Below are 27,961 nucleotides of genomic sequence, written 5' to 3' on the forward strand. Positions count from 1 at the left end.
ATTTGCTGAATATTGGTCACATTTTGGATGCATGTCGCATGTTATTTAGATTTAAACCAGGTTATTTATTATAATAGCTTTTGTTAAAAAACAAGCAAATATGGTTGCTCATTTAGCAGTTAGCCTACCATGTTTTCTGAATTGTCAAAGTGTGTTTACGTCTCCTCCTCTAGGTATATGTTATTGGAGGCTGTTTATGCCACATTTTTTAGTAATGATATCCGTCTTTATTTAAAAACAAAACTAATATAAGATAATAATAAATTCTTTTATTTAAAGTCAATTAATTTTAATGTTTTTAAAATTAATCCGTACATTTTAATAAGGCTTATCGTAACACAACACAACACATGATTGATCACAATTCACAATACAGATCCACCTTCCAACAGAACTGCACAAGAAGTACCCCACATAGACACACGCACCTCAGCTCAAACTCAAACTCCTCAACTTAATCGAGATTTGTCTCCCGGAGATCGGACCATCTCCACCGTCCGATCTCGCCGGAATTTCATTATTTCAACACCCTACTTAGGTCTCTTTATCTACCTTCTCTTAACTTTCTACTTCTTTTAATTTTGAATTCTGTATTCATCTTTCTTATTTCACTTAACTTATGATGCTGATCTCTCTCTCTCTCTCTCTAATTGTGAATATGATTAGCATATAAATGTGTTTATATGTTGATGATTTTTCGGATGTGTTGAATTATGTGTAGTGTTATTTTGAACTAGTTAAATTTGTATTGGTGGAAATGCTGGTATGACAAGATGTCATAGATGTAGATATGCTTTCACTTTTGTATGACTTTTATTAAATTTAGATTAGATTAACAATGACATAGCCGAGAAGATGTGGAACAATTTATTGCTAGACAAATTTAAAATACTTTTATCAAGTATATGAAAGAACAATTTACTATTCTAAGTATTATTAGGAGGAACCAGATCTCTTTGACTATGACCAATAATCGTCCCTAGGTAAGGATCGTGGAGAAGAGCGGAGGCGCAATCGTACTCTAAAACCGGCATTGGAAGTACCAAACCCATTGCAGCACCAAATTGATTCTAATTGATTTATACATCCTTCTTGCATTTATGCTGGCAACGTTTCCAGTGCTATGTAGAGAAAAAATGATGAATTATCATATCACTGTAACTTTAAAACAACTGTATGATTGTTGCAGGTAATTGCTATTGAAGAAAGTTTAGAACCTTCAGACATAGGAATGGGTACAGAGAACCAAAACTGGCTTTTGGAATTAGACCATGACCAGTGGATAGCGCTCCCTGTAACTGGTCCAAGGCCATCAGCTCGATACAAGGTTTTACATGCAATAGAGTAATTAAGATTATTCTTTATTGCTTTTGTTGCCTTTTTTTATGTTTGGATTGAACTGAATTTGCATCAAAGTTTTCAGACTTGTTTGCACTACCGATTTCTCACTTTATAATTCTCTTTCACATTGGATTGGTCTAATGGTGGCACTCTTTCCTTTTTAATAGCATGCTGCAGCTGTGGTTGGTGAAAAGTTGTACATAGTTGGTGGAAGTCGTAATGGTCGGTATTTATCTGATTTTCAGGTAATAATTTTACCCATCTTCTCCTCCCTATAACCCTATGTAAAAGTCTTCTGTTTCTTCAATTAGTGATACTTCTGATAGTGATTTCATTTTCCAGGTGTTTGATCTCAATAACTTGACCTGGTCTTCAATAAAATTGAATGTGGACCCAAGTTTTGAAAACATTGAGCATAGTAGCCCAGAAATAGCATTTCCAGCCATATCCAGTCACAACATGGTAAGGCGGTTAAATAAATTTCAATCTTGTTTACCTAACATGTTTTTAGGATATTGTTTATAGGATAATTGATGCATTTTGTACAAACTTGTTTTCAGATTAAGTGGGAAAACCGGCTCATTATTGTTGGTGGTCAAACAAAGAACATATCTGATAGAGTAACAGGTCTATTTCCTTGGAAAGTTACACATACTCTTTGATAATTAAATCTAACGCTGTCTAAATTATTTCTTGTAGTGAGATTTATCAACCTTGAGTCGCACCTGTGTGGTGTGATAGAGACGACAGGAGACATTCCGGTAACTAACCAACTTTACTTTCCAGACATTATAACCATACATTTAGGCTTTGTATTAAATATCTATTTATTTGCTTTTCCTTGCATTGACCATTAAACAAGCTTGGGACTGGGTCTAGTATATTTGTAACTTCTGGTAATTTAGAGTTCTTCCATATCCCGTCACAGTGATAAGTTGTGTATGTATGGTCCCAAATTTTCAGATATCACGCAGTGGACAATCGGTGTCGTTGGTCGGCTCCAAACTGATAATGTTTGGGGGAGAGGACAAGAGCAGAAGATTGCTAAACGACGTTCATGTTCTTGATCTGGAAACGATGTCTTGGAGTGACTTAGAGACAACGTAAGTATCTTTGTTACAATAAAGCTTGCCCAGTTTCGTGCGCTTTAAATCTGTGTATCTATGTTTGTACCTTTATAGGCAGACAAGTCCAGCTCCCAGATTTGATCACACAGCTGCAGTGCATGCAGGACGTTACCTTCTAATCTTTGGGGGCTGTTCTCATTCAGTTTTTTATGGTGATCTAAATGTATTGGACTTGGAGACAGTAAGTTTCATCTTTTCAAATGCTATTTTCTATGAATTCAGCAAGAGTATTTTTGGGGGAGAAATGGAGGAATTTACTCTGACATGCAAGTTTTTTTTTAACATCAAATCAGAATAAATGTTGTCCTTTAGAGTTTGCAACTATTATTATTGTTTTTTATATGATTCTTAAAAACTCTTGTACCAAACTAGAAGTGCACTTCTAACTATCAAATGATACATTTAGCAAAAAAAAGAACTATTAAATGATACATATAGTCATAATAGCTTTTGTTGGTTTCCTGATGTTTGATGATGACATGTAGATGGTTAAACCTTGAATTGATTATTGAAAATTACCATGTAGCACTAGTTTCCATTTTTTTCCTTTAATGTTCTTTCCTTTTTTATTTTCTTTCCATTGTATTCCGGAACACATAGATTAGTACTGGGATAAACATATGAAGATATAAGTGTTTCTTTGTTTATGGCACTTAAAGTCACAAAGATGCTATTCCTAACTAATTAGGCTACAAAGAAAAGTGCATTTGTAAGGCTATCGTCCCAGATACACAGAAGTAAATATTCTTGCTATGTGGCCTTTGAAACCGGTTCCTGGCAAGTAAACTAAACTTAATACGAAGAAATCACCTAAAATGATTTTAATAAAACAGTTTTGAAATTCTAGTTAGCATACTAAACTCCAAATGTATGGCAGATGGAATGGTCCCAACCAGAAGTGCAGGGTGAAATAGTGGCTCCTAGAGCGGGCCATGCTGGTGTAACTGTTGATGATAAGTGGTATATAGTTGGTGGTGGTGATAACAGAAGTGGTACGAAGTACTTGTGATTGCGTAGTTCAACTCTTTGTATGTGATGTATTTTATTTAATCTTGTTTGACTAAAATTTATGAACCATTTTTTATATTATGTTGCAGGTGCTCAAGAAACTCTAGCATTAAATATGTCAAAGCTTGTTCTTTCCGTGTTAACCAGTGTAAAAGCAAGAGATCCACTGGCTAGTGAGGTTTGTTTATCATACCTTTAAATTTAGATGGACTGGTAATTTTGTTACTGAAATTTGCATATGTAAAAATACATTATAGGAAATTTTAGTTCTCAGTAGGGTTCAGAGGGGAGAGCTTCTTGAAAGTGACATGCTAGCAGTTACAGACTTAAGGTTGCCCATTAACCACCTGTTTCAGCCTTTCTATCTTAGTCAGGAAGTGTAATTTAAAGTTCTATTCGTTCAAAATTGGGTGCTTGATGTATATTCAACATTAGCTTAATGTAATTGGTTTATATTAACATGCTGCTTTTAGTTGGTAAGACATAAGAGTTTAAAAATATTTTTTGCTAGTTGCTTGCAGTGATGAACATGCATCTTTATGATAGCGCAGGACCACAACCAAAACCCTAAGGCGCTGATTAACAATTATAATCTGAATCACAGAGCTTAAGATCTGTCAACTTTTTGCATGCAGAGATGTGGTATTTTAAAAAGTTGTCTGACATGCAGGAAGCCAGTAACTGACTGTTTTTTTCTTGCATAATTAATGAAATGCTCATATTTGTTTCCTGTATAGAAAAATCGAAATTAATCTTTAGCATCAAAACAACTTTACAAATATATTTTGTTATAAGTATGCAACTTTTTATTTATCCCCCCCCCCCCTATTTGAGCATTAAACTCATTATGGTGTAGAATCTAAATATAATAAGAATCTGAGTCTTGCTTCACTTTTTATGAACAAAATGGTTACTGTTCATACCGCCCAGTATCAGGCTTCTGCCATCAGTCTGCACATAAATTATAATCATGTACTTGAATGCCTTGTGTATGATGTCATCTCGATTGAAACAGGGGCTGAGCGTCTCATCGTCAATTATACATGGTGAGAAGTTTTTGGTCGCATTTGGTGGCTACAATGGGAAATATAATAACGAGGTACACTTACTTTGTTATTTTTGTTTTTATGATTTTGGTGAATAAAATTGGACTTTCTTTCTGCCAAGGTTTATAGTATATTGCACAATAAATCTATATGATATTATGATTACATACTTTTAAGACTTGGAACTGTATATCTAGTTCAACAGTACGTGAAAACCTAAACTATGACTTTCTTGTGTAATATACACCCTACACATGTCTTCAGTTTTAAGAGAGTATATTTTGTACCAGACTAATTTTCAAAAGAACCAGTGGCCTTTAGAAACTTTGTTATTCTTTCTTCTAAATTACAAATGAATTATTAAGTCTGAAATACACATATAGATAGATGTATCTGAAATTGGGGAAAGTAGTAAAAGGATCCTGTGATTAGGATTGAGAAATGGGACCTTATAGTGATATCTTCTTTAATCCTTGCCTAAAAGGCGTGTTATCCTTAGTCTTCCTTCCCTTCCCTATTTGTTTGGGTAAATCATAAAATATAAGAACACGTGCAAGAAGGGGGGGGGGAGAATTCTGCTGAATTCTGCTACTACTAGCCTGAAAATCTGCACCTGTTAGCAAGAAATATGTCGTTGTGAATAAGGCTAATAATCTGCAATAGAACCACAAATCTACTCCCACAAAATAGCTTTTGAGCAGCTGTTCCCAACTGCTTGTGTTGACTGAGTTTCTAGTAACTATGACGAAAAGGAACCATAACAGATACATTCAGTGTTTTTGCACTACTTGCAACACATTATTGTCATTTTTAGTAGTACAAAATCACACTTGATGTTTTCTCTTCAAGTTTCAGTATGAACAACTGTGTAGGTGCAAACCTATACTCTTTGGTTTATAGATGAAAGCAAATATCTCCACATATTTTGTATAAATGAAGAAGCAGAGGCTTAAAACAGGGCATTTGTCTTGATTCTCGAACTGACAAATGTTTAAACAGAAAAGCTTCCTAAACCTTAAAAGAGAAAAGGAAAACAGAACTCAGTGTGTATGATGAATGTGAAGCTGTTGCTGTAATCATCAAGTCTTACTTTAAGCAATGTTTTATTGATACAGTGCTGGTGCAACGAGAACCTTTTTAGTGTTAGTAATGCTGATCTTTTTAAAAAAATATTAAAAAATTAAGTCAGAAGGAATCTTAACATTTAATGGGACTAGGAAATTTATTAATATTTTGTCACTCAAGTTCAAGTTGTTTATTTTACACTCTCATCGCCCTCTCTCTCTCTCTCACACACACACACACACAAATTATAATTTTTTGTTCTTTCTTCTCACTGTTGATCTTTTCTGGCACTAGAATAATATTCTCTCAAAAAGCACCATGACATTATAGGTATATGTTATGCGACCAAAATCAAATGACTCGACACATGCCAAGATCTTTAAATCACCAGCAGCTGCCGCAGCTGCAGCTTCGGTTACAGCCGCATATGCTCTAACCACACCTGAGAAGGCGGCTTTCACTGATACACGGGTTTCAAATATTGAGGTGGATCTATCATTAGAAATCAAAACAGTTAAAGAAGATAAGAAGCTGTTGGAATCTTCACTTTCAGAAATACAGGCAGAAAACTCCGCGCTCCAAGCTAAGCTTGATGAAACTAGTAGTACTCATGTTGATTTGTCCAAGGTATCATACTTAATAAAAAATTCGTTATATAAGCTGTTGTCAGTAAATCAAATTGATTGAAAATTTAAGCTAATTACTTGTTGGCACAAAAGTTTCCCGCTATAATAATAAATAAAAATAATTGTCAGTAAATTGATATGAAATTGTCAGATTTTACTTTTGGTAGATAGAAAACCAGTCATATTTAGCATTTCCTGCAGGAACTTCAATCTGTTCAGGGTCAGCTGGTAGCTGAGAGATCCAGATGTGCTAAACTCGAGGTACTATCTGTTTAGTATTATCTAGTCTGCCTTTTTTTTGTTAGTCATGTAAAGTGTTGGTTTAATGGACCACTAAATATGTATTGCATTAAGTGGGGATTAATATCTTCTAAGATGAGTGGATTCAATGGAGGAGTTCTCCTGTGAAGCATATTTATCTGCTGCTACATATTATTTATCTTCTCTTTAATGGGTTTTAGGCACAAATTGCGGAGCTACAGAAGATGCTTGTGTCATTGCAGTCTATAGAGGAGGAAGTTCAAGAGATCCGGAGACAAAAAGCAGAGTTTGATCGTGATGTAGAGGTCGCTTCAGCTGTTCAGAGGCAAAGTTCAGGGGGAGTTTGGAGGTGGGTGGCCGGCTAGATATATCTCAAAAAAATGAGCTGGTCACTCTGCAGACAATTTTTCAGCTGACGTTGCTGTTTTGCAAGTAAAAGCAATGCAAAATTTTGTCAGGCAGATATAAGAATTGATAGTAAACTTAAAATTTTAACTTAATCATGATAATTAATATATGATATGTTTTACACTTAAATTTGGCTTTATATTTATATGGACAAAATTATTCTTTTGCATAGAGGTTCCAAAGTTTGCTTGTCCTGTCGTAGAAACTAGTTTTGGTCTGTTGCAACATTAAAACTTTCTTTAGTTTGAGCTGTTGTTTTGTTGAACATTGAGTTGTTGAATATTGGTCTGAACAGACTTGTATATTGTTGTTATTTTACAGCTATATGTTCATGCTTGATTTTTTTTCTTTAATGTTTTCATTTTACAGAATTTATTGTTAAGGATATCTGAAGTAATGTGTAAGGATACATTTGTGGTTAATGGATGTAACTTGTAAGAACTGTATCAGTGAAATACACAGGATTGTTGAAAGAATGTGGGAATGTGATTATGGAACTGAAAATAGTTTCTTAGTGAATTCGAACTTTTTGGTATTTTCCGTTTCTTCGGACGCATTCCACAAAATGCACATCGAATTTCAATTTATATGGTAAAAGGGCCAGCATGTTGTGTTCTGGCAAACATAATGTAAATGGGGGTAAAAATGACCAATACTCTGTAAGTTCTGCATGTTGTCCTCGTATAGCCATATGGTATGCGAATTTTTTTTACGCTGCTGTTTTAAAATGAGTAGTATCAAATCCAAATGTAAACCAATTCATATAGTTTGCCTATTTTCAGAAGTATGGAATATGAAATATTGAAATTCATTATATAATATTATGCAAATTAGAAAATGTTCTCTCACATGCAGTGAACTAGTATCTTGATACTCTGATGCGCCTGCTGATGTTTCTACTGATGCCTCAAAGAACGAGTTTCAATATTCTTTCGAACATTGTTTACAAGTAAACACTCGTATAGATGAGATTGCTACATTTTGGAGATGACTTTCTGTTGGCTGTGGGACACTAAATCTTTCCTTAAGATTTTGCCTGCAGTTGATCTTGGTATGGCACTGATGAATGCAGCTCTTCTCACTTTTTTGTATGGAGCCACCTGAAATGTTGTTTAGCAATATATATGTAACTTTTCAGTTTTTTTTTGTGATTTCAGTTTACAACGGCTATAGAATGAAGAAGTGGAAGGATTAAAGAAGAACCTGGTTGGCAACAAACTGAATGACTTGTTCTTCGGTGAGTTCAGAAGCAGGTGCCCTTACAACATATGCCATCGGTATTTCTCCCGTCTCTTCATCTTCAATTCTGCAAAACCTAAATTTTATCATGCCTGTACAACTTAATGTAATATATGAACAGACAATTTATGTTCATCTTGTCATTTGTGCTTTGTGAGCCGAGGGTTTTCAGGGAAACACTCTCTTCACGTAGGGGCAAGGTCTACGCACACTTGAACCTTTTTGCTCCCAAACTTTGAGGACAATATAGTGGGTATATTTGGTTTTTATATTATTATGTGAGCCCCAAAAGTAAATACGCAAAGCTTTAAGACAGACTTCAACTCACGGGATAACTGCTGAATCAAGTATTTGAGGATGAGTCAGAAGTATGGCTTCTAGTTCTGCTGGCGCTACCTACAATACACAACATAAGTTTCATGATCATTCAGTTTAAGTTTAACATATGACATGTTCTCTACAGCAATCTAGGTAGCTAAACAAAAAGTTGCCAGTAATCCAGACATATTACTGATCATGTTTACATTTCGTTAAAATGCTGTTTCTGTTAATAATTTCTACTGTGTCCATACCTGATATCCATTGTGCTTGATAAGCTCCTTTAACCTATCGACAATGTATAGGCACCCATCTTCATCAAAGTAACAAAGGTCGCCAGTTTGAAGCCACCCATCCGAACTAATCGTGGCATTTGTTGCCACTTCATTACCCAGGTACCCTTTCATTACAGCTTCACTTTTTAACCACAATTCCCCTTGTTTATAGGGTGGCAATGAAGTCTTGCTTTCGGGGTCTACAACCTTAGCACTAAAACCTGGAAGCAACATTCCTGATGAGCCTGAATGAGCCAATGCTATTTTATCCGTTGGAAAGAAAGTTGCTGCGCCACAGCTTTCAGTTAGTCCATATCCTTGCCTTAGCTCAACCCATGGAAACTTCATCCTAAATTCTGCCCCTAACTCTTTGCTTAATGGTGCAGCCCCTGTGCCTGTTCTTCGTAACGATGTCAAGTCATATCCACAGTTTCCATACTTTACAAGTGCTAGTATAACTGGAGGAACTGCTGGGAGGTTATTCACTTTATAGGTCTGAATAGCCTCGAGCATTGCCTTGAAGTCGAATTTATGCATTAAGATATTCGTGATCCCAGAGCAAAACAAGCCCAAACCGAAAAAAACCAGACCATAGATGTGAAACATAGGGATGAAACATAAGAACACGTCATTCTCTGACGATGAAACGATAACGGACCATCTGAGAATCGCCATTATTGATATAATATTTGAGTGTGTGAGAATCACGCCTTTACTAACACCAGTGGTTCCTGAGGAGTATAAAATTGCTGCAGTGTCTGACTGAGTTATGTGAACTTTAGGCAAGTCAACTGGTTCACAATCATCAATTAGTTTCTCGACAGAAAGTATAGTGTCATCGTCAGGCCTTGTTGTGAGCAATGTAGGAATCCCTGTTGGGGATAATTTATCCATATATTCTGAGGAAACTATTCCAATTTTTGCGCCAGAGTCACGTACTTGCTTCCCAATTTCTGATTCAGTATTGAGCGGATTAGCAGTTGTTAAAATCGCGCCAATAGATAGCACCGCAAGGCAAATGGTTGGGTACAGGACCGAGTTAGGAGACAGCAGGAAAACCACGTCCCCTTTACGGATCCCAAGTCCAGTAAACAGAGCAGCAGCAAGTGACTTGATGGACCGTCGTAGCTGTCCATATGTCACTTGCTGCTTTGTGGCCGAGTCGACAAGTGCTAGTCGAGTCTCGGCCATGTCTTGCTGTGGAAACATAGAGAGCACATATGCTGCAGTATCAATGACGTGACTTGTAGGTATTTCGTACCCTTTTGGAAGTTGAAACAGCGGGTTATAGACCCCTGTTTGCGGATCAAATCCGCTTCGCCAGTCGATGTTATCGCTTCGATTTTCGAGTTTTTTGACGTTACTGATCCATCCTTGTTCTCCGGACATCTTGAAATAAGTTTTAGGATGTGTATATTCTTGTCAAATGTGGAGTGAGGAATCACCAACTATATAAAATGGTTTAAAGAAAATAAGATGTCAATTTGAAACATTGATATATCCGCAATGGAAAGGATGTTGAAAGAAATATTCCAAGTATATCTTTAGTAGCCGGCAATGAAGAGGGACTTGTTCTTGTATCAGAAGAATCCACTAGTTCAGTCTAAATTAGCATTTGCAATTTTATGTGGCGACATGTTGCATGTTTCGTTTATTATGCTAAGGTAGATTTTCCCACCTTAGCATAATAAACGAAAGAGTCTTGACATGTGTCGCATGTAGTGTATATCTATACGTTTTTTATGAAATCAAAGAAGTTCATTTCGAGGTTTATGTAAGAGCATCGGAAATGGGGTTGAGTAAAATGATTAATTAAAATAATATAAAATAGTTTATAATGAGTTTTTTTGTTTGTATTTATGTTGAAGATGTAATAAGAGGTTTTCTAATAAGGATTATATTCTAAAGAAAATGAAAAAACACAATTAGTTAACTAGTTTTTGTTTGGCATCTCTTTTTTAAAGAAAGTTCAAAGTTTGATAATTTCAAAATGTTAATAAAAAGGTATCTATTTATTGAAAAAATAAAAAATATATTATTCAAATTATAAGTAATATTTAATTAGGATACTAATCTTACTAAATATAAAAATCAATGAATTGTAATGAATTAAGTTTATATAAGTATTCAATTAAATTTAAAAAGACACAAATAACATGGATTTAGTAACAAGACTTGGTGGCAACATGTCAGGGTGAGTGTGACTAGTAGTGGGCTTTAATGGGATGTGGGCCTAAATCTTTGTCTGTTTGTGTTGATTTTGTATAACATGGACAGAGTTCCAGTACTGCTGGGCTCTAACTCCACATTCTGGGTCATTTAGTCACGTGAAGGCCACTTAATTTTCGATTAACGATCTAATAGTATTTCTATTGCAATTACCCATGTATTAAGATTTTCATAACTATGATTCAAAAATAATTAATAGAATTATGGCCATACTTATTTCAAAATAAAAATAAAAATCATGGCCATACTTTTAACCCCACAGTCCATAATTCAGGATCCATGATCTTCTAGACTTTTATGGTACCAGAATTTAAAATAAGATCGGTTTGTACAAATCGTGCCATTTTTTCGTGTCATTTTTTGCATGAATATTAACATACACTTACTCAAGTTTTTAAAACCTTTCTCAAATAATTTTTCAGATGATTCATGAACAAATTTGGGATATTAATAACTTTTCAGATGATTCATGAACAAATTTGGGATATTAATAACTTTTCAGATGATTCATGAACAAATTTGGGATATTTAATACTACTCATAAATAACTTCATAAATAACTGAATTAAATTTAAAATTATTTAGCTCATTTATTCACATCTAATAATAAAGAACTAATAATAAAGAATTAAAGATGTTTGACAATGAAAAGTTTTTCCCATTTTTTTACAAAGATGAATAATTAAAAGCATCAAAGTCCAAGACACTAAAATTTGTGAAGATGAGGCAACAAATACAAGTGTCATATGTACAGCCTTATAAATAAAACACAGTGTGTGTTACCATATCACTTAAACTCTCTCCAAACACCTTGGTCCTATATATAATCCTGGTTTTTTCATTACACAACACTCTCCTCTCCAGACAACACATCCTCACTTTTTATCCACTTTAACTTAGCTTACTTGCTGCCATGGCACTTGCAGCAGACATCTCTTCAACAACAAGTCTTAAAAACTCACAGCTCTCTTTCTTTAAGTCATCAACTCAACACTCTTTTTATAAGCACCTTAGATATACAAGTTTTGCTCAGGCTCAAAACCCAAGAATTTCTTGCTCTGTTAGTTCAAAGTAAGTGTTTTTTAGTTCATTTGGATTGTTTTGCATTTGGGTTTTTGTTGGTTTTGGTTATTGTTGATTCTTGATTGTTTTACAGGCAAGTTGAAGCATCAGTTGCTGTGAAAAGTGATGATTCTAAGAGGAAACCTGAGTGTTTTGGTGTCTTTTGTCTTACTTATGATCTAAAGGCTGTAAGTTTTTTCCTTTTTCTTGTATGTTATTATGTTAGTGGTTATAAGTAATGAACTTGGCTGTTTTAGTTTTGCTTTTTTAGCTGATTTTGTATTATTGTTTCAAGATTTTGCACCATAAGTATTGGTTGTTTGCAACTCAGTGTTAAGTTAGGATGACAATGTCCAACAACCCGGCTCGATAATTGAAATGATTAATAAAAACACAATCTGATAATGATACAGCACATTGCTCTTTCTCCTTTATATTTCCTACAATATTTTTATTTTTTCACTGGTGAATTTTGGACTGGCTTAATCCGAACATGACCTGAATTACTTACTCCATAAGCTTATTGGAATGAAATTTTAAAGTTCTCATTTTTATTAGACTAGCAAGTTTTTAGAGCAAGAAATTGACACATTTAGGAACACGATTCTGGACCTGAAACTGTGACCCCTATTGTTAAGCCTGTATGTTTGTTTTGATGTATAGTTACACACATTGTTTTGGGATTTACATCTTTTACAATATTTTATGTACTTATATGTTTGCATTTTTTCGACTTCTAGATGTTTTCTTCACATACATTATACATATAATTATTGCTGTGAATGTTGTCTTATTTAATTCTTTCTTGATAATTATTGTTGAGTAACCAGCTCATCTAAAACCTTAAGTGCCAGCCTGAGCTCTGATACCATGTTGAGTAATCAGCTCATCTAAAACCTTAAGGTGTTAGAGAATGACCCTTTCCATGATCTTATATTATTCTAACAATTATAATTTCTTATATACTTTCCCAATTGGATTGAACTATTATTATCTATGGAGGCTTCAATAGTATTCGGCTAAGCACAAAAATATGTAATATTATCACTTTTTTATTCTTTTTATTAATCATTATATATATTTGGATGGTGAATAGAGATTTGGATGGTGAATAGAGCTGACTGCTGAGTACAAATTTTTATTCATAATGTTTAGATGATATAATTGTAACATACTCATCTATTAATTTATGAAATTTGAATTTTGTTCTGATGGCATAATTTTAGACTGTGACGTCTGAAAAATGTAAATAGCCAAATGAATCGGCTAATGAAATTCAAATATCGAAAGAAATGGTCTACTTACTAGGGCTGCACATGAGTCGGGTTGGCTGGGTTGGAGGCGGTTTTACAACCCGACCCAATTAAATCGGTTTGAAATTTTTTAACACAACCCGTAAAATATAAGTTTGTAACCCAACCCTACCCGTCGTACATCGGTTTGGGTCAGCTTGGATGAGTTGAATGATCCTATAAAAAAGTTTCAATACTATATATCATCGCTCATTGTTAAAATTTAAATAAAAATAAAATATGTATAACTTACAATTATAGTACTTACTGAAACTTACGCACGGTTTCGAAAGGGAAGCAGTGTTTCCACCTTATAATTGTGTAACCTTGCTTTTAATATCTTTGCATAGCAAACTGCAAGAGCAGGCTTGGAATTTCAAGTGATAATTGTGCTAAGATAGTGTTACATTAGTGTGCCACAAAAGAGTGCTAGTATGTTTCGTGGCTTATTCTATCTTAATTTCAAGTGACAATTGTACTCACTAGTGTGCTATAAAAGAGTGCTCGAATGTTGTATCGCTTGTTCTGTTAATTAACTAGTGCACCCTAATATATAGGAAAATTAAGCTGTCACTATAGTTCCTTGAATAGGTAGCAGGAAACATTAGAGAGACATTTTAAAAGTTCGTGTCATCAATATTCATATTTTATGTGCACTTCATAGCCATATGCTTTGCATTTATTTAAATGAAAGATCATATTGCTTATCTGTGATTAACATTAATTGTTTATTCCCTCTATAGGAAGAAGAGACCAAATCATGGAAGAAAATGATCAACATTGCTGTTTCAGGTGCTGCAGGAATGATATCTAATCATTTGCTTTTTAAAGTAAGACATTATAAATTCTGAACTATTTTTGAACCTATTTTTTCACTAAAAAGTGGCCATTTATCACCGCCATCTGAACCAAGGGAAAATATATAGGAAGAAAAGACTACTAATTTGGATAATGTAAAAGAGCATGATATATACAATTTTTTAAGTTGATGTGCAAGGAAACCTTTGAAGTTGTGACATAATGTCTTAACACGCATCATCAAAAAACTTATGTCGATAGTTTCACTTCATTCACTCTTGTCACAGTTTTATTTTCCCGCGTCAAAGTAGTAGGTTGTTTATACTTTTTTTGTTCCAATATGTTCGTCTACAGCCAATCTTCTATGCAAAAGTATTATTGATTACCTTTCTTTAAACGTAGTTTTATTTAAGAGAACTTCTGAAGTTAGTGTTGTTCCTTCTTCATTTCCAATTTAAGAAGAGTGAATATGATTCTTGAGGTTGGAAAAGGCTTTTGTTTTTCTTATCTTGAGTAGAATGTTTTTAGTTTTGATCTTATTTTATATTAAATAGCAAATGTGTTAATGGATATTTTTCTTAAATAAAACCAAAAATTAACCAACCATGAACCCCCTTTCCCCCTCCAAAGAAGAAAAATACCCCGTAACCCCATCATACTATGTGTTATAGGGTTTATGCTGGACAGTCTACTCAGAGTCAAATTACAATTAAGCGTAATGGGGATTACGCCAGCGATACAATTTTTATTTGACCATTACACTCACCACCATGGTCACTGGCTCACTGCTGTATAACTAAAATTCACAATTGTCTAAACTCGTTCAGTTTGTTATATGAACAATTTTCTGCACTTGTTTTATCATGTCAGCTCGCATCGGGTGAGGTTTTTGGGCCAGATCAACCTATTGCACTAAAACTTTTGGGATCAACAAGGTCATTTGAAGCTCTTGAAGGTATGTCTTCTAGTATTATTTTGTCACCACTGCATATCACTGAAAAATGCTGGCACCCGAAAATCCGGAACAGTGGTAAATATAATATTAAAAATATATGACTAGATTTGTAATATTTAATCCCCCCCCCCTCTTAAATATGTATCCTGCATGGATAATTTAAAAATGTTTTTTATGAAAATAATGGATTTTCAAAATTGAATAAAATTATGAGTTCAAAAGTGGAAAGTAGAGTATGTTTATACAACTACGTAATTTACACTTTTTATAAAATCAATAAATACACTATATAAATTTAATAAAATCTCGGCTCCGTTCCTGATGTCATTTATGCTCTATAAATAATCGGCTAAGCGATAGTTGCAGTATTGCATGTAGATGAAGTGCAGCTGCTTGTTGACGGTATTTTTTGGAGTCAATAGCTTGTATATGCATAAGAACTAATCGATAGAAAGTAAAATTATGAGTCGTAATAAGTTTACATGTCAAGTCTTGCCATCTTGTACAGTTGTATGGTGTTATATGCTCACTGTCCATCTTCTAAATTTTCTAACATTAATAAAATATGAAAAAGATAATGTAAAAGGACTGGCATTACATATGGTGGACAAAAGCAATGTTTAACATACAATGTTTTGCTCAAATATAACAGATATACTATGAATTTGAATGTACAACTGTTTTACCTAATTGTTGAGTCTTAATACTCCAAACCAATATTCGCTTGCTATAATCATAAAGTGATGTAGGCGTTGCGATGGAACTAGAGGATTCCTTATTTCCGTTGCTTAGAGAGGTGAGCATTGGCATAGATCCTTATGAAGTGTTCCAGGATGCCGAATGGGCACTTTTAATTGGAGCAAAGCCAAGAGGACCCGGAATGGAGAGGGCTGGCTTATTAGACATAAATGGTCAGATTTTTGCGGAGCAGGTACTTGTAATTTGTTTTACTTGAAAATTCAAATAATATTTTATCATGGGTTATTAATTGTAATTGTTCTCATTGACAGGGAAAAGCTCTAAATGACGTTGCTTCACGTGACGTCAAAGTGATGTTGTGGGAAACCCCTGTAACACCAAGTAAAATTTACCAGCTCGTTTGCTTAATTCCCTGTATGATTTAGCCATGTAATATAACGATTCCCTTCATTTTCTATCCTTGCAGTGCATTGATCTGCTTGAAAAATGCTCCAAATATTCCTGCAAAGAATTTTCATGCTTTGACTAGATTAGATGAAAATAGAGCAAAGTGTCAGGTATGGTTAACTAGTGATTCAGTTATCTAGCATCCGACATTGTGCACTAGTTCTCAAGATCGAATGTGTTCTTATATATTTATGCTCATCTTATGGTTCTGCAGCTAGCTCTCAAAGCAGGGGTCTTCTATGATAAAGTATCTAATGTGACCATCTGGGGAAACCACTCTACTACGCAGGTCAGCGAGTAAAATTTTTGTGATGAACAATGGTAAAAGAAGAGCAGTTAATTCTCCTTAACAACATACTCGACTGAACTTTTTTCAGGTTCCAGATTTCTTGAATGCCAAAATAGATGGTTTACCAGTCAAAGAAGTCATTAAGGATACCAAGTGGTTAGAAGAAGACTTCACTCAAATGGTCCAGACGGTATGAATTGTTAAGACTGTTTTCCTATACAGCTCTGTATTACTTGGCATTATTTACTAATCTGAGAAGTAACGGATTTATAGAGAGGTGGCGTTCTGATTAAAAAATGGGGACGATCTTCTGCTGCATCAACTGCTGTATCAATTGTTGATGGCATAAGGTCACTTGTAACTCCAACCCCTGAGGGTGATTGGTTTTCTACTGGAGTAAGTCTATACTTCTTTTTGGCATTCTTTTTGTAATATTAGCTTCATGTTTTCTGTGTTCAGTTCTCTTGCAGTCTGTAAGTTTAATACAACTTCTTTGTTACTGACTATAAATGTAGTCATGTACAAATGCTTCTTTTTCTAATCATACAAAGATAAAAAGTGCATATAGGGGAGAGAAAGTTGCATGGTTTAAAATTTAAATTTCTCAGAAAGTAGACATGCTATGCTGTTATTGTGCTATGTATGTAAAGTTAACAGATTGTTATTAGCAAAAATAAAATGGTTAACAGATTAGCTAAAACTATCTTGCAATCATTAAATGATTGTATGTTTCATGTGGTGGTTGCAATCATTCTCTGTGCTAGTCTGCAGTTACTAACTTGAACTTTACAATGCACAGGTGTATACTAACGGGAATCCCTATGGCATAGCCGAAGATATCGTTTTCAGCATGCCATGCAGATCCAAGGTACAATGGTCCTCGCTTTCCCAACTTTTGTTAATTTATCATGGAAATGTGTTTCTCATATTAGGGGAGGATTTAATTTCAGGGTGATGGTGACTATGAACTAGTGAAAGATATTAAATTTGACGACTACCTTTTCGAGAGAATAAAGAAGGTAATACTTTCTCTTGAATAGTGAAGAAGAATTTATTTACTCCCTTTTTCTTTATTTGGTATAATGCTCGGACCTCGGTACTCCTAGATAAGAGAACTCTTGTTTGGAAATATGGATAACTAATTTTCTATACATGATCTTAACAAGACATTACAAAAAATTAATTAAAAGTGATATGGATTTACTTGGGAACAAAAAGGGTAAGATACGGAAGTCCTCATATCTCGAGAGAGTATTTTTTAATATAATTGAGTTCTATTGAATTTGAATGGAATATTGATTCTGCAGAGTGAAGCGGAGCTGCTTGCAGAGAAAAAATGTGTGGCTCATCTTACAGGAGAGGTTATAATCATGTTATTGTTGACATACACCCATGTGCACACACACCAAAACCGCAAATACAGTATATTAATACATCTCGAAGTATTTTCTTCTTAAAGAAATTTTTTCTTCATCTTCGCAGGGTATTGCAGTCTGCGATTTACCAGGGGACACAATGCTTCCTGGAGAAATGTAGAATTAATCGCACAAAAGTCATATATAGAATTTTTGCCTTGTTCCTACCGGACATACTCCATGTTCTTATATCAGGAAACTATATCGTTACCACAAGAATTACGCCGTAGAATAAATTTGCAGCTGTTAATAATTCTCAACTGTAGTGAAGTTCCAAATTTGAAAGACTTGGCAAGTTAAAAATGGTGCTCTGGAAATTTGTACAATAGCATGAACATGTATTATTGCCTCATTGGTAAATCCATTGTATATGTATTTTTTTTTACTCTTATGTATATCTTACTCCAGGCTCTAAAGCTGTGAGTAGACGTTTCATACACTCTCTAGCTAGACTGGTACAATGTGTACGAAATTCAAATGCTTTATTTTATTTCAAAGTATCTCTCATTTCTTTAATCTTAGAATAAGCTAGAATACTATACGTATAAAAATTATAATATGTGTTCCAAGTATACAAGACAATCGGAAGTTTGAAATTTTAATCTTCAAATTAGTGAAAAATGCAGGCAGAAAATTTGTTACTTTGTTTCAGGCGTGTTTTGCATGTAGCTCCTCGGTGCGTTTTAGTTACCGTTAAACCTCGATGAAATAATAATCGATAAAGTAATAACCTTACTAAAATAATATTCTTCTCCGGTTCCAACATAATAGACACTATGTATTTTTACTCCCGGTAAAGTAATAAACTCGCTAAAGTAATATTTTTTTTTGGTCTGGGCCCTATTACTTAAAAGAGGTTTAACTATAATCCATGAAGTGATAATATCTCTATTCATTCAAGCTTGAAATGTTCTTGCAAGCGAAGACTGGGGATTGGCCCGAGTGAGAGTATGTTGTCGGGAATTAATTGATCCTTAAAAACCCTTCTTATATTTCAGTTGCTTTAGTTTTAGGCGCAAAAAGACTTGTTTTTGTTTGGTTTGTCGCAAAAGATAAAATCACAGATCGAGTTAGCCTTAGCATGTCCGCCCCATATAGATGCCGCTGAGTTAACAGTGTCTTCCAAGAATTGTAGGCTTGGTATCTTTCAAATTACTACCTGGGTGATGTCCGACGCTAATGCGTACCTGGGCCAAGTTTTAGCCTCATACAGCCTGAGACAAAGACCGGAGGAAGTTTAGGGGAGAAGGGGAGCTGCGGTGATTATCTCACTCTAAATGAAACAGGTCTAAGTCTCAACCTACCCCGAGTCCCCGCAGCCATTCAGAATAAATTTTGGGACTGAGCAGTCAGTTGGGTTTGTTTAGCTTTTCTATGTTGAAACAAATCAAACTTCAAAACTTACGGGCCTAGTTAATGAACACGAGCTTATTCGCAAACATAAGAGCTACATACATCGGAACATATTCTATAAGTTTCACAAAAATCGACAAACTTACCACAAGATTTAGGGATCACAAAGAAGTATATAATCAACTCATCGAGACGATCACTGCATCGCCCGCTCCAAAAAGTTCAACATTAGTCAAACGCCACACTTTTCGTTGTAACATCTACTTCAAAGCTAAGCTACTGTTGATCACAAAGCTTAATGCTTTCTCATTCTTTCATACAGAACACAAACCCTCAGCAAACCAGCATTGTCGTACATTAAACCTCTACTAAATTTGGCAATATGCTCTAATAGACCATGACCGGATATCAAAAGAATAGAAAAAATTATAAATAATAAATTAGAAAATTAAAACCCTAACTGGAAAATACTATGAGTACCAGACTGATTTTAAACTAATTTGAAAGAAATAATAGATATAAAATCTATATTCAATAGGCGGCTAGGTGCAAAGTTTGCACACTAATAAAACCTTATACAGCAGAATCCATAACTTAAATGGAAGCAGTCGATTAACACCATCACAGGGTTTCTGCTTCAATATAATTATGACACCACATGTTCTAAAATTAAGAGCTAAAAATATGAGATTGCAGTTGTATGAGGTTTTGATTAGTTGATGGGAGACTAATGAGCATTACTTGGCACAGATATAGGATCCAATTTTGAAGCTCATTGTTAAAAACAACACCCACATGCACATGAAGTAAAACCAACCCCGATATACTGCTGAATGAGCTTTGTTAGGGATGATGCTGGAGGCAGGTTCCGACTCTGCAGAAATATCATCAACTCTCGACAGGCCAAAAGAAAGGACAACATTAAGACGGCCATCTTTACCATATGACCAACTGATGCCAGTGCCTCTCAGACTCATGTTTCTTATCTGAATTATACCCGCAGTGACATGGATTGAACTGGGAGAAGCGGAATTGAAACGTAGAGCTGCATCCTTTCTGGGGAATTCTGATGCAAACGCAGGAGGAGCGGGATAATTTCCCAACACTCGACTGGCATGCTTGCTGAATTGATAGGGAAAATCTGCATCATCAAAACGCAAACTATAATGAGAACTTGGTGACAAGTTAATTAGATGTGGATTCTGAAAAAAATAAGTAGACAAGCCATTTAGTGCGTATGAATATGTCGTGCATGTAGCAACCATAAATAGAGTAATCAATCCTGATAGATGAATGATATTAGGACCAATGACCAACCTGATTCTGCTGCATTTGACGAAGACGGAATATCATTGTTCTGCCCTCCTGGTAAAAGTGATCCTTCCACAATGTCTTGCTTAATATTTTCGCCACCGTTATGACCTTCTGGCGGAACTGTTCCTTCCACAGTCTCTTGCTTAATATTTTCATTTACATCCTGAGAGTAAGAGAACACATTAGTTGTCCCAAAATCAACAAAACATAACAATATTAAAAAAATGAAATTTAATTTTGAATGAGATGGTACCTTGGGCATCACGTCCTGTGCAAGCAATGACGCTGGTTCAGAAGGAAGATCCCCAGTTTCCACTATATTTGAGTGGTCAAGGCCGGGATACTCCAAGTTTCCATCAGCGTAATCAGTATTTGGAAAGTCGAAATTGGAATAATCCAAGTTGCCATCAGTGGAATCAAAGAACTGAAGGTATTCATCAAGCATTTCAAAACTAGAAGGATCCGCCTCAACAGATGGTTTAAGATCACTATTCTCGATAAATGACCCATCTACGTATTGAGGATTATCCATAGCATCTAAAGGTGGTTCATTAAGCAAGTAATCCACATCTGCAGGATTCTCTGCATTGCTTGATGCGCCAATATAGCTTGGTTCAAAAATATATTCATGCTTGACTGATATTGTATCCATGTTGGATTGCACTGGCAAATTGAATAAAGTTGTGCCATCAGGCTGTTCCGGAAAGTAATTACTTTCATCAACACTGTGCATATTAGATAAAGTTGGGTCATCAGGCTGTTCCTGCAGGTAATTAGTTTCATCGACTTCCCCCAGTGGCTCCTGTGGTTCATCAATGAAGTTTGTGGAACCCGCAACATACTGATTTTCAGCCCCATAAACATTCAAGGGAATAGCAGATTGATACACAGGATCAGCAGCACTAAGAATCTGTAGAAGGAAAATATATATGTCATACCACTGGCACAGAAGGGAACATTTTATAGCTTTCTCAAAATATAAATGTCACATTTTTATATTCCGTATTAAAGATTTAAGTAAATATATTGATGGCAGGTACCCCCTCAATACTTCAATAGCATTGGTTGGTTGTTAGACTTTCCAGACTAGAGAGCTTTAAAAATCCAAGGGGTAAACTTTTGTAGACTAAATGTACAGAACTAATGTCAAATAGACCTTATTTGATTGATAAAATAAGTTACGTGACCCACAAACTCAGATGAGTATATAATATTTGTAGGACAGAGATATACCTCCTCAAGATCATTTTCGTCCAAATAGGCATCATCACTGATTTGGTGTTCATCTGCATACTCATCCTTCGGAACCATGGCCAACTCATCATCCTCCCATTCTTCTTCAACAAATGGAGCACCATACTTCTCTCCATTCTTAGGTCCAGAACCACTCTTCCTAAATACCCTGCACAGAACAAAAGCATCCTGCCCACCCACCAAATTCCACAAATACGTCAAAATAAGAATCCAACAAACTAAAATATCGAACAGATGTAAAAACAGAATTAAAGAATGCTACAAAATACCACCAAACATATACAAACATAACCCATTATTATATAAACCTCACCTGGAGAATTCCAGTTTTCTCCAACTCCTCATCAATGAGTCTGTACTCATGCATGACCCAGTTAGTCCTCTCACCACGAGGAGCCCGACCACTGTGATACACTAAAGTTTTCTTCATACCAACAACCTTGGTTCTATGGTAAACAGCCCGGTCCTTCCCGGTTGTTTTCCAGTACCCTCCATCAGTTGCTCGGTTGGTCCTTGAGCCATTCCCATACTTCTTGTCAAGATAACTGAAAAAGTACCACTCCAGATCTCTACTCTTCAACCTTGACTTACCTGAACCACTCATTTAACAAAAATCAGTCAAAAGTTGAGTAGACAACAGTCTTGTAGTTACACGTGTACCATGATTTAAACACAAAATGAAAATCCTAGTACCACATGAACATTAAAAGACCATTGTATCATTACAGTTGTACTAAAAGCATATACTTCTTGTATAAAGTTCAGTTACATGAATGTAGAAATGATTAATTATCAGGGGAATGCCACCTACTCATAATACCCTGTAATACGTTTAAATCCGTTTACATTAACATTACAAAGACATTACATTATTTACAGCTACCTTCATTTTCTTTAGGCATAAAAAATTCTACGTACGAAGGGTATGCTTCACACAACAATTACTTCAAATCACCCATATCAGCGACATCAAAACATAAACTTCAATCCCTTACAATAGAACAATCCCACGAACTCGAAAAAAGAAACAAGATTACACATCACAACCGAAAACTTTCATCCCTCTTCGATTTTGACCTGGCCCCCCAATTTATAACCACTCCAAAAATCCCAACACCAAACACATCACAACTAAAAAATCCCCAATTATTTACAATTAACGAAATTACAAAACATCTAATTTCTAATTTCCACGTTTAAAACAACTAAAAATCCAAAATGCACAAAAAAGTCAAATAGATATATATACACAATCAAACATAGACATCGGTTAAGCGGGATATACTGGGTATGTTTAATCGAGTTTTGTCGAAACCGAACCTGGAAGATCCCAAGGCTCAACTTTATAGATATCGATATCCGAAATCGCGTCGAACCGAAACGGTTTACCACAGATCTTCCGCCTCAAATAGTATCTAACAAGCTCTTCATCTGTGGGATGAAACCTAAAACCAGGCGCTAGTGAGGAGGAGGCTGGGCGTGCTGCTACTGTCACTTTAGCATCCAAATCCATGCGATAGAGTTTTTTAGGGGTTTGAAATTGTGAGAAGAGGGTTGGTTTGGTATACGGTGGAGTTTTTGTGAATTGATGAAATTGAGGCGTATTGTATTGTATTGGTGTATAATAGTAGTAAGTTGGAAGGTGGGATCTAAGGGGTTACTTGCTTGGTGATTTATGAGCTTCTCGCTGACGTAAATTTTTAAAATTCAGATATTTTTTGGTTTTTTTTTTTTGAGAATTTTGGAGTGGTGAATAATTAAATGGGTTTCTAAATATTTGCAATAATATTGTCAATTAAAAAAATTTCAAAAACCAATTTTTTTGTAACTCAATGCAGCTAAACGCAATTTCAACGGATTTTTGTGTCTTTATGCAAACTCAAATTCAAAAAAAAAAATCGATACAACTAATTACATATCTGGTTGATTTTGGTTACGCTATATTTTTGTAAATATTTTCAGAACATAGTAAACTCGTATAAGTATTTAGAAAATTAAGTATTTATGATAATGATAATTTCTCATAAATAAATACGAGAATAGTTTGTAAATTCTTGAGAAAAGAAAAAAATGGGTTTTAGCTATAAAATTTAATTAAAAATAATATTTAAATTTCTTTTCTGAATATGAAAATTTAATTTGAATCTTATAAATGACATATAAAATTAAAAAAGTAATTATTTTATCAATTTTAATATTCTAAATTATGCATAATTAAAATGTATTAAAACCCATGAATTGCACGGGATTAGAGACCTATTATTATGCGTGTACTTGTAACATTTGATGTTTTTTGGTCATTATTATTGACATAAACTGATAAAGTGCTAAATATAGTTATTTTAGATTTCATATATAGATTGGTAATGAAAATTGTATGATGTCATGTAAAAAGCTAGGCATTAGATCTCAAAACAACAAATTGGTTGGAGTAGTAAATTAATTACAATTATGTTTTGACGTTATGATATCATAAGATGATTTATTTCATTTTCTATATATTCATATAGACAAATGAATCATTATAATATAGAAGCATGAATATTCGTCATACATGAGCTAAAACCTAATCTAGTTTGCATCATTTGGAAGCTAATTTAATATATTATTGGATGATGATTGTTTGAACTTAGATTATTTTAACAAGTCCGTGCACATGAATATTGAAGATAAATTTGAAGATGTACATGATTAATATTGTATTACGAAATAAAAACAAAGTTTTTGTTATCAAGAAAAAGTTTCCAAACTTAATGAGGAAAAAATGAATAAAGAGAGTAACCGGTGAGTCCGGTAGCCGGTGGACAAGAATCCGAGTTTGCGGAAGGTGCAAGTAAAGTGAGTTGGGGTTGTGGTGGCGGGCTGTCGAGCAAGTTATGTTTTCTATTTCTGCCCGTCAAAAGAGACCATTGACCCTTTCGATATTCACCAACACAATATTTTATATATGTTCTTTAATCTTTTTCACTATTTTAATATACTCTGCACTATATATCAGTCTCCATATTTTAGTTGTATGTGCTTTTTATTGTCAATACTTTATGTTGCCGAAGGAATTTTTTTGTTGGTAAATTATGTATTCATTGATGAACTCTATACATAATATAATAAATAAAAGTAGAGCATATTTTTCATTAAAAAAATACTTATCATCTAATCGAAGGTCATGTAAAAATGTCCCCGCAAAATTTAGATAATAATACCTTAATGTCTCAAAAGATAACCCACAAAATGGCCCCGTGAAAACCTCCCAGAGTAAAACCCAATGGGAAAAAAAAGCTCAAGCGGGGAAAAAGTTCCCTCGTCAAAGAACATTCTATATACCGCTAGTAAAACTAGTGTCTTCCGATACAGAAGTAAATGTTTCTATACCTCGTCACACATTTGCTTGCAGAGACAAAAAAAACCCGCAAGGGTTGGCTCAATTGGTTAAAGAGGGGATAACTATTCTCTTGGTCAGAGGTTCGAATCCCATGAGAGGAGAATTTATGATTATGCCTCTTGAGTCAGAGTATGTCGCTTAAAGATGGTTTACCTTGGTTCACGTGATTTGCAGGCTATTGCGTGAACCCGTGGGGTTAACCCAGTGCGCACCCGTAGGGTAGCGGCTGCGGGTTCACTACAGAAAAAAAAATTGAATATTAAATTTTATGATTAAAAAAGTAACTTATAATTTAAAGATTCCATCTAATACTCATAAAAAAAAGTAATCAAATATTTTTCATTAATACCATATAACTCATAATCATAATTAAAAGATCTCATTTAATAAAAGTCAAAGATAAATACATCAAACAACTCGCCTATCTAAAACATATTTGGAAAGAATTCAAATTTCAAATTTAAAGGATACAACTCATAATTTCTAAAATTATTTCAAACTGATACTTTCCACAATCATACTTGCAAAGACTAAATAATCAATCTAATTATATTAAATACTAAAAAATATAAACCGAAAGTATTGAAACATTTACAAAATATAATGGTCAAAGTATAATTTATACAAAAATAATTTAAGATATTATTTTAAAAATAAATCTCCAAAAACATTTACTACAAATTGAGATTAAGATTTTGGAAGATCAAACACTACGGTTTATTAACAACTCGGTGAGAATATTAAGAACACAATTAAGATTATAATTATGGAAGACCAAAGACTATAAATTATTAACAACTCCGTGAGAATATCAAGAAACACATCAAGAACAAATATCACCGATTAACACCGATTATAAACACTAGGAATATTGCCCGCTCCGCTGGTCATTAGTAAAAAGAATATTTGGTAGTTTCCAAAGAGAAATCGTGTTTAGTTTGTAATTTGCTATTCATATGTTGATTGACCCACGTAAAAGTTCAATTTGTTACATAAGTATAACCGTGCAAGTGAATTCGTTAACGGAATTTAAATTGTCAATTAGATAATATTCTGCATTGTTGGAGAGAAAATTTAGAAGATATTTCTTCATAGTACATAATAAAAGCGTTCTAGTAGTGCATTTCAAAGTACAAAGTTGCACTTATTTTCGCAAATATTTCAGTTATTATCCATGTGCTGCTTTCCTTGTTTCTTTGACACAACTGGTGTTTGGAAATTAAGTTGAGACAGTCCATCCGGGTGATAAGTTAAGTTTAAACTTTGCAAGAAATTGAAAAGAATTTAGGTGGTAAGTTGTTATACAGAATTTGTAACTTTCATAGTCATGGACCATTATGTTATTAGTAAATGATAGTGATATTTGTTAAATTATTAGTATACTCTACCTCTAGGTAGGTTGATGGGTTTGCCGACGGCTGCATGAGTTCATCCGTTGATGTATTTTTCTGCATGTTCATTGTTTTTGTTAGGTCACACAACACTATAGAAGGAGGTTGAATATAGTGTTTATACAATCAAATCGATTTAGAACACAAGTATGTAACAATAATCAAGTTTATTCAATATAATAAGCTCTATTACAAAGTAGGTTAAACTACTCTCTCAGTGATGAACAATATCACTAAGAGCTGCTAGGTTACAATGTATAATGTTCTCGAGAATGATAACACACATAGTGTAAACCCTAAGCTGTGTTTATATAGTACACAGTTACAAGATATCTTCTAATTGATATGGAATATAATTCTATCTCCTAAAATATATCATTCAGATATTATCTTCTACAAGTCTTATAGATGTCCAACCCTCCATTCATATCTTCATTTGTATTAGTCCAGATCCTCTCCTATAAATCAGCCGCATTCCTTATCTGAAGTACCCACACTTAAGTCCTGATATAAATCCTGACGGCCTTAAGTTCTGATATAAGTTCGGACTTCAGTAAGTTCTGATTTCCAGTAAGTCCTGATATTAAGTTCTGAAACTAAACACAAATCAGATTAGACATGACATCACAAATATATCTAACAATCTCCCCCAACTTGTAAATTATGAAAAATATACAAGTTAATAGATTTGATGATGTCAAAAACATGTAAGTACAAATACAATGAGAGTTTATTTAAACAACTAACTACAACTTACAGTCCATGCAGCTTTTACCAATTTTACTGAGTCAATCTGAATCCAAAGTGATTCTTGACAAAGTTTGATATCAGCTTCTCTTCTGCATTTCTCAGGACTTGAGCTAATGTAGCCTTGACTTGCTTCATTTCTTCATCTTGACTTCCAATCTGGTAGATTGCAGTCCTAAGTGCTGAGATGTGATTTCTTTCCAATCCATCACCAAGTCCGATTACTCTTGGATGAGATGAGTCTTCATTATAGCACAAACATTTCTCTTTCAGAATAACTTCAAGTTTAGCAGAGTTCTTCTTCATTGGAATTTCACTTCCATCATCTTCAACTATATTTGGAATAAATTCTGCAATCCTTGATCCAGAAATTCTGGCGATCTCTTATGGTCTTCATGATGAAATTTGACCATCTTCTGGTAACTTCAGACTTTATCTCCAAAAGATAATGAAAGAATTGAAGTTCTTTCAGAGATTTGTTCAGCACATCTGATTCTGACATTCTGTATGTTCTTCCATCTTCAAGAAACAGAATCAGCTTTTCTTTGACATTACTCTTATCATGAGTATCCAATACCACTTGAACAGATATAACCTTGTCAAGGTGTTTCTGTGTAACT

At 34.4% G+C, this 27,961-nt stretch overlaps 4 protein-coding genes across 4 annotated transcripts; 2 read left to right on the forward strand and 2 right to left on the reverse strand.

Moving 5' to 3' along the window:
- The first annotated feature begins 350 nt into the window (after positions 1–350).
- LOC141697206 (acyl-CoA-binding domain-containing protein 4) lies at positions 351–7,235 on the forward strand. The gene is made up of 14 exons (XM_074501484.1): positions 351–538; positions 1,190–1,327; positions 1,509–1,586; positions 1,684–1,803; positions 1,902–1,968; positions 2,041–2,102; positions 2,305–2,444; positions 2,523–2,649; positions 3,346–3,460; positions 3,566–3,654; positions 4,492–4,575; positions 5,918–6,214; positions 6,415–6,474; positions 6,675–7,235. The coding sequence occupies exons 2-14, from the start codon at positions 1,232–1,234 to the stop codon at positions 6,837–6,839; spliced, it is 1,500 nt and encodes a 499-aa protein (XP_074357585.1). The 5' UTR covers positions 351–538; positions 1,190–1,231; the 3' UTR covers positions 6,840–7,235.
- Positions 7,236–7,702: 467 nt separating this feature from the next.
- On the reverse strand, positions 7,703–10,343 carry LOC141698256 (putative CoA ligase CCL5). Its single transcript, XM_074502925.1, has 4 exons — positions 8,694–10,343; positions 8,450–8,517; positions 8,086–8,188; positions 7,703–7,982 (listed from the first exon to the last, which is right to left on the reverse strand). Exons 1-4 carry the CDS (start codon positions 10,101–10,103, stop codon positions 7,857–7,859), a joined length of 1,707 nt encoding a protein of 568 aa, XP_074359026.1. The 5' UTR covers positions 10,104–10,343; the 3' UTR covers positions 7,703–7,856.
- Positions 10,344–11,723: 1,380 nt separating this feature from the next.
- Positions 11,724–18,337, forward strand: LOC141697624 (malate dehydrogenase [NADP], chloroplastic). Its single transcript, XM_074502109.1, is given in 15 exon segments — positions 11,724–12,014; positions 12,100–12,193; positions 14,041–14,127; positions 14,966–15,050; positions 15,800–15,981; positions 16,061–16,100; positions 16,103–16,130; positions 16,216–16,306; positions 16,411–16,485; positions 16,574–16,675; positions 16,759–16,881; positions 17,285–17,353; positions 17,436–17,504; positions 17,793–17,846; positions 17,968–18,337. Coding segments are annotated over 15 exon segments (1,311 nt in total). The 5' UTR covers positions 11,724–11,856; the 3' UTR covers positions 18,022–18,337.
- A 1,415-nt stretch (positions 18,338–19,752) lies between these two features.
- Positions 19,753–23,461, reverse strand: LOC141697163 (NAC domain-containing protein 53-like). The gene is made up of 6 exons (XM_074501413.1): positions 23,142–23,461; positions 22,135–22,412; positions 21,801–21,989; positions 20,821–21,477; positions 20,571–20,730; positions 19,753–20,394 (listed from the first exon to the last, which is right to left on the reverse strand). The coding sequence occupies exons 1-6, from the start codon at positions 23,332–23,334 to the stop codon at positions 19,991–19,993; spliced, it is 1,881 nt and encodes a 626-aa protein (XP_074357514.1). The 5' UTR covers positions 23,335–23,461; the 3' UTR covers positions 19,753–19,990.
- Positions 23,462–27,961: the final 4,500 nt, after the last annotated feature.

This window comes from Apium graveolens, chromosome 11 (genome assembly GCF_009905375.1).
Source record: "Apium graveolens cultivar Ventura chromosome 11, ASM990537v1, whole genome shotgun sequence".
Classification (NCBI taxonomy): domain Eukaryota; kingdom Viridiplantae; phylum Streptophyta; class Magnoliopsida; order Apiales; family Apiaceae; genus Apium; species Apium graveolens.